The 7801-nt window shown below is 45.1% G+C and overlaps 1 protein-coding gene across 1 annotated transcript; it reads left to right on the forward strand.

Moving 5' to 3' along the window:
- The first annotated feature begins 2158 nt into the window (after positions 1-2158).
- LOC120908294 lies at positions 2159-6499 on the forward strand. Its single transcript, XM_040319208.1, has 2 exons — positions 2159-2681; positions 6348-6499. The coding sequence occupies exons 1-2, from the start codon at positions 2247-2249 to the stop codon at positions 6348-6350; spliced, it is 438 nt and encodes a 145-aa protein (XP_040175142.1). The 5' UTR covers positions 2159-2246; the 3' UTR covers positions 6351-6499.
- Positions 6500-7801: the final 1302 nt, after the last annotated feature.

Raw genomic sequence — 7801 nt, forward strand, 5'->3', positions numbered from 1 at the left:
TTGTAAGATTATCTGGGAAGTCGTCGCGTCATTTTGACTGTTGCTCAACGCAACATTGTAAAAAACTTCTGGTTTAACCAGAGAAGTGTTAACCACTGGTAAATATTGTTTCAAACGAACTCTATTGTGAATTAAAATGTCTCAACCGGCAAGTGTACCGCGTGAAGAGCAGATTCCCCGTAGTGAAATTGATGTGTCCGACTTTGTGACGGGTCGGTCACCCGACGGCGGCGAACAACGGGTAGACAGCTGCTTCGTAAACGAGTCTAACCCGCTTGCGAACTCTACAGCTACGTTGGAGGATTCACCGCATCTCCGTGCGCTCCGCAACGACCGCTCGACAGATGCGGCAATCAGTGTTCCTCAACCAGACGAGGTTATGTTTCACGCGTGTGTTCCACCAATAGCATCGAGTGCCCATCAAACGAGCGTTGTATGTCCGGCAAATCATAACATGCCTGTGAATTCTAACGCTACGTTGGAGGAGTCTCCACATTTCCACGTGCCCCACATCGACCGCCCGACTGATGCAGCGATCAGTGTTTCTCAACCGGACGAGGTTAGGATTCACGCGCGTGTTTCAAACACAGTTTTGAGTGCCCATCAAATGAGCGTTCTAAAAGCTGCAAGTGCTTGCACGACGTGCACAAATCATCCGGAAAATGTGGCGTCAAGTGTTACCCGACCGGGTGATGTGAACCCCTTGGAGCCACCTGCGTTGAACGCAACCATTCGAAATGACAAAGCAGTCAGTGCTCGTCAACCCGGCTTAACGTGGCTTGCTCAACAACACGCACCACTAACAACGAATAGCGCTTCTCAACCTGGCGAGATGAGCTTAATTAACTTACGTGTGCCGCCTGCAAATTACAATACCTCTGGGACTTGTGAGGTTAATATGTTACCGGAGGCAAATGCTAATTCAACAATGGAAGCCAGGCTACACAACCCGTATTTGCCACACGCATACCGTCCGGAACAAGTAGCACGGCCAGTTGAGGTTAGGTTCCAGGAGCCACGTGTAATGCATGCGACTTATCCGGATGGGTTTACATCGAATACCGCTCAGCATAATGAGCCAATGTACTCGAGCTCACGAGCTCCTTGTGGCGGCTATCAGCATCAAACGGCGTCGGGAAATTATCGCTCGAGTGAAGTAATGTTTACGGGTCAAACCGCCGGGCATCCTGAACAACATCTGCAATCGACGCAACAAGGGTATCAGGCAGCATCGAGCACTCTTCTACCCGACGGCATTAATCCGAGAAACAGTGCACATCGAGTACCAACACATCTTCGGGTCCCTTGTGCAGCAGCTACTCTTCGGACGGACGTTACGTTGAATGCTGATCCTCGTGCACAGGCCTACACTCGGAACGCGTGCACAAGTAATGGAGCGTTAAACGCTCAGCGACCGAGTGAGTATCCTATGTATCCAAACCTAAGTGCGCATGGCGCATATGAATCGCGTTTATTTTTAGATCAGCGTGATGTGCTTTTGGATCGTTCGGCGAGTAATCTACAGAACGAGCTGCGACGAATCGATGAAAGATGCGAACAGTTTCGAATTGAACAGAGACTGTTGCTGGAGGAACAGTGCGAGCGTTTTCGGCAAGAAGAAAGGCGTCGTTTTCTTCAAACGCATCACCCGAAGCCCGTTTCGGGCTCGCAGAGTGATACCCGGCTCGACAAGGAACATATGCATCCATGGCACGGCTTCAGTGGTCAACAAGTCATTAATCAAAGCCAGGTGTCTGCGCACCACTGCACCAGCCGGGAATTGCCTAGCTTCTCCGGAAACCCTAAAGAGTGGTCAGTATTCATCGCCAGCTATGACTATTCGAACGGTATGTGCAGTGATGAGGAGAATATGTTGCGGCTTCAACGGTGTTTAAAGGGCAAGGCATTTGACGCTGTCGAGAGTTGTCTCTATCACCCATCGAGTGTTCCTGAAGCCATCGAGATACTTCGTGAACGCTATGGACGTCCAGCGCTCATAGTTAAGGCTCTCATGAGCAAGATTCGTGCGATGCCAGCTCCGAGGGCGAACGATTTCGAATCGCTTGCAGATTATGGATACGCAGTGCGGACCCTGTGCGCAGCAATGGGTGCTTCTGGACTGGTGGAGTATCTCAATGGCTTTACTAGATGAGATAGTGGGTAAACTACCTGCTAACGTGAAACTAACTTGGTTTTACCAGTGTGAAGCCTTAGGAGAACCAACCCTGAGCCAGTTTAATGAGTGGATGAAGAAACTTACCAAGGCAGCCTGCAAGGGAGTTGAACCTGGTCACAACATGCCAAATACAAATTATCGTAACAGCTACGAAGGACACCAGAAAAGCAGTACCGATCGTCTGAATAACCGCAAGTATGAACAATGTAACGCTCATTTAACAAATAATGATTCCAAAGAAGCGGGTGCAGGTGAGACCTTTACAGAAAATTGTCGAGGATGTGAAGGGAACTGTCCGAAACTAGAGAAGTGTGCAAACTTTTTGAAGATGTCCGTCAACTCAAGGTGGAATCTGATAAAATCCCACCGAATCTGCCGTATCTGCCTTTTGCAACATACTCATCACTGCCATGTGAAAACATTTTGCGGAATCAATCGATGCTCGAGACGCCACAACTCGCTTCTACACTGGACACCGCAGACTACAGCAACACCATTAAGCAAGGTAATTAATCGCCCTAACTATCTTACCACACACCCTAATTCACAAAACCAAGAAGAAATTCAGACGTCACGAGACGAGATAGATCATCCTGTATCACGTCAAGCAGAAACCTGTAATACTCACTCAGGCTCGCACGAAGTCGTACTATTTAGGTACGTTCCCGTGGTTCTCCATGGCAGAAGGAAAACTATAGAAGTGATTGCCTTCTTTGATGATGGTTCATCAGGGACTTTCTTAGAACATGAACTGTTCAAAGAACTAGGGCTCGATGGTACCCCACAACCACTTTGTCTATCGTGGACGGGAAACCAAAGTAGGTTTGAAGATGAGTCAATCAAGGCAGCGATCGGGGTTTCACGGGATTTAAACTCAACAATTTATTCGATGAATAACGTACATACGGTGAAAAGTCTTGGACTACGAGAGCAATCACTCAATCCATCCAAGATGGGTTTTAGATACAAATATCTGAAAGGACTCCCTATTTCTCCGTACACAAACGCGGTGCCCCGTATTTTGATCGGCATGGATAACTCACATTTAACGCGATCACTTTCAACGGTTGAGGGAAATAAAACGAACCAGCAGCATCCAAAACTCGCCTCGGCTGGGTTGTGTATGGACCAAGCTGTGCAGGTGCAGCATCAATTGACACTAGCAGAAATGGTCCGGAGTATATAAATGTCCACGTTTGCTCATGTTATGGCGACCTGGATAAGACTCTTAAAAATTACTTTGCACTGGACTCGCTCGGAATATACCACTCATCTAAACATGTTAGATCAACTGAGGAAGAGCGTGCTTTAAAAACTCTCCAGAAAACTGTTTACCTACGAGACACTCGCTTTGAAACTGGCCTTCTATGGAAGTATGATGATATTAACCTACCAAAAGTAAAAATATGGCTTTAAAACGGCATACCTGTCTGGTGAAAAAGTTGAGGCGAAACCCAGAACTAGCCACTGCAATGACGACAAAATTTCGAGAGTACGTACAAAAGGGCTATTTGAGGAAGCTAACTGCCGACGAGACCTTAGAGAGGCATCCAAATGATTGGTATTTACCAATTTTCCTGTGGTGAACCCTAATAAACCGGGAAAAATACGTATCGTATTCGACGCTGCTGCAAAGTCAAACGGGGTGAGCCTAAACTCGTTCCTTGTCTCAGGCCCTGACTTGTTAGTTAATCTGCAAACCATATTGTACAAATTTCGTGAATTCAAGGTTGGAATTTGCGGCGATATTCAGGAAATGTTTTTTCAAGTACAAATGAAGCAACAGGACCAGCGCAGCCAGATAATATTCTGGAACGATGGTGAACCTGACGACCCTCCGCAACAGTACGTTCTAACAGTAATGAGCTTTGGTGCGGTGTGCTCTCCCAGCACAGCTCACTATGTTAAAAATTTAAATGCTGAGCGATTCGAGCACCAATATCCCAGAGCAGTGGAATGTATTAAGAATGAGCACTATGTTGACGATATGCTCGCGAGCGTTGAAACCGATGAAGAAGCCATCAGATTGACCAGAGAGGTACATTTCATACACTCACAAGGAGGATTTAATATAAGAAACTGGGTGACTAATTCTTACAACGTGAAGAATGCATTACTAAAGGGCGATTTTGTAAACAAACTCGTCTCAATAGGAACCGAGGCAACCACAGAGAAGGTTCTAGGAATGTGATGGAACACCGCAAAGGATACATTCGTCTTCAACATCTCAACCCGGCAAGACTTTACGTCCTTGATTGAAAAGAAAACCCCTACAAAAGAGAATTTCTCAAGGTCCTCATGTCGATATACGACCCACTTGGATTGATAGGTAATTTTCTTATGTATCTAAAGGTCCTTCTGCAAGAAATCTGGCGTGAAGGGAGTTCCTGGGATGAAGTAATATCAACAAAATTAGCTGAGAAGTGGCAGTACTGGCTATCGGTTCTTCCTGTAGTACAAGACATAAGTATCCCAAGATGTTATCGGTCATCCACCTCAGTTAGTAGTAGCAACGAAATTGAGCTTCATGTGTTTTGTGATGCTAGCGAAACAGGCATGGCAGCGGTGGCGTATCTTCGCTTTGAAGAAAATGGGATTATTGAATGTTCCTTAGTCGGATCTAAAACTCGTGTTGCACCACTAAAATATCTCTCAATTCCCCGATTAGAGCTACAAGCAGCAGTGATCGCTGCCCGTTTAGCAAATGTTATACGAGGCTCCCATCGTATTAACATAAAGAACAGTTTATCTGGACGGACTCACGCAATGTTATGAGTTGGATAAAGTCCGACCATCGACGCTACAGTCAATTTGAAGCATTCAGAGTCAGTGAGATTCTGGAAACAACAGATTTAAGAGATTGGAATTGGATTGCAACAAAAATAAATGTTGCTGATGACGGGACGAAGTGGCAGCGTTCACCAGACCTTAGTCCTACCAGCCGTTGGTTTAGGGGTCCAGAATTCCTTTGGAATCCGAAAGAATTATGGCCTTTTGAAAATAAACCAGTAGGTGAAACGTTGGAAGAAATACGACATCAATTGCAATATCACTCTCAGAGTGTAACCCTCATAAATTTTCACCGGTTTTCGCGTTGGGAACGGCTTCTTAGAGCCATGGCATATGTTCGGAGATTTTGTGAAAATCTTAAAAGAAAGGCACGCCGAATATCAAGGGATACTGGTCCACTCACCCAAACCGAACTTATTGCAGCTGAGAATTCCGTGATACGTCAAATTCAGCTAGAAGCATTCCATGAAGACATACGTCTTCTCGAAAAATCGGAAGTAAATAAGCATCATAAGTCCATTTTAGCGAAAACAAGTCCATTGTACAAGCTTAACCCGACATTGGACGAGAACGGGATAGTAAGAATGCAGGGAAGAATCGATCAGTGTACATGGGTTGGTAAAGATACCAAGAAACCGATCATCTTACCGAGACGACATTATGCAGTAAAACTACTGTTGGATAGTTTCCATCGAAGGTATCGTCATCATAACCACAGCACGGCTATAAATGAGCTGAGATCACGTTTTTATATCTCCCATCTATTGGCTGAATACAGCCGTATTCGCCATGAATGCCAACACTGCAAGATTCGGAAAGCGCAACCAGAAGCACCGCCGATGGGTAATCTTCCGCGTGCTAGATTAGCCGCCTGTCAACGCCCTTTTTCCTACGCGGGTGTAGACTATTTTGGGCCAATAAGCGTAACAGTAGGACGTCACGCAGAGAAGCGTTGGGGAGTTCTTTTTACGTGTATGACCACACGAGGTATACACATCGAAGTTGCACACAGCTTAACTACATCATCTTGTATTCTAGCTGTGCGACGGTTCATCGCGCGAAGGGGTACACCGCTCGAGATTATAAGTGACAGGAGAACGAACTTTATTGGAGCATCACGGGAATTACAACAAGCTATGAAAGATGTAAACGAAGATGAGCTTATGACGGAGTTCAACAGTACACAAACCAAGTGGGTGTTCAATCCTCCCGCAGCGCCACATTTTGGAGGTTGCTGGGAACGATTGATACAATCGGTAAAGAAAGTACTCGCCGCATACGATCTCCCAAGAAGGCCATCCGATGAAATTCTACATAGCACATTAACAGAAATAGAAATGATTATCAATTCTAGGCCTTTGACACACATCCCTGTCTACAGTGAAATGGACGCCCCATTGACGCCAAACCACTTTCTTCTTGGAAGCCCCGACGGGTCTAAACCTCCTATCTACTTTGACGACACACCCCGCATGCTACGAAACACGTGGAAGACAGCACAGCTTTACGCAGATATATTCTGGAAGAAATGGATCGCCGAGTATCTTCCATCACTCTCTCGGAGGAGTAAGTGGTTTCATCCGTGCCGCCCAATTAAAGAAGGAGATTTGGTAGTGATCGTAGATAATACGCTCCCCCGAAATAGCTGGCCAAAGGGGCGCGTGATTCAAACCACTAAAGCAAAGGACGGACAAGTAAGGCAAGCTGTAGTGCAAACCGCGAACGGATTATTAGAACGACCCGCCGTTAAAATTGCGATCTTGGATATCGAACCGAGAGAAAGGACAGACAAGACAGACGTGGAACCAAAAGAGTAGGATAGGGACAGCAACGACACCGGAACAGCCATAGGGAAAGTGAATTCGACAATTCACTGGAGGGGAGAATGTTGCGACGAGTCTGGCAACTGTTCGACGTTATAATAATAACGCGTATTGATGACTGCCCGGTGTAAAAGATACAGATACTTGATAACACACGGATAATGCGAACGGAAAGGATAAGGCGTACGGAAAGGATGTACGGAAAGAAACAGAGTGCGGCGGCTCTTTTCTATTCTAACCGTACAACGAGACAGAAGTTTTTTACTTGTTATCACCGTTAGTTAAGCTTTCGGCAATAAATATACCTGTAAAATTATCTGGGAAGTCGTCGCGTCATTTTGACTGTTGCTCAACGCAACAATTTCAATGGCCTTGAAATTTGATGTTGAGTTTTGTTGCCATCTATTATCGTTGTTACGGCTATGTTTCATCCAAATGAAGCCATCTTGCACTATTTGAATGGACTTAAAATTTGATGTTGAGTATTTTTGCTATCGAATATCGTAGTTACGGCCATGTTTCATCCAAATGAAGCCATCTTGCACTATTTGAATGGCCTTGAAATTAGAAGTTGAGTTTTGTTGCCATCTATTATCGTTGTTACGGCCATGTTTCATCCAAATGAAGCCATCTTGCACTATTTCAATGGCCTTGAAATTTGATGTTGAGTTTTGTTGCCATCTATTATCGTTGTTACGGCCATGTTTCATCCAAATGAAGCCATCTTGCACTATTTCAATGGCCTTGAAATTAGAAGTTGAGTTTTGTTGCCATCTATTATCGTTGTTACGGCCATGTTTCATCCAAATAAAGGCATCATGCAGTAATTCAATGGCCTTGAAATTAGAAGTTGAGTTTTGTTGCCATCTATTATCGTTGTTACGTCCATGTTTCATCCAAATGAAGCCATCTTTCACTATTTCAATGGCCTTGAAATTAGATGTTGAGTTTTGTTGCCATCTATTATCGTTGTTACGGCCATGTTTCATCCAAATGAAGCCATCTTGCACTA

This window comes from Anopheles arabiensis, unplaced genomic scaffold (genome assembly GCF_016920715.1).
Source record: "Anopheles arabiensis isolate DONGOLA unplaced genomic scaffold, AaraD3 Autosomal_pericentromeric_contig0010, whole genome shotgun sequence".
NCBI lineage: Eukaryota > Metazoa > Arthropoda > Insecta > Diptera > Culicidae > Anopheles > Anopheles arabiensis.

Bases quoted from the DNA above. Each gene is read 5' to 3' on its own strand.
- LOC120908294 (XM_040319208.1), top strand. From the start codon at position 2,247: ATGAAGAAACTTACCAAGGCAGCCTGCAAGGGAGTTGAACCTGGTCAC.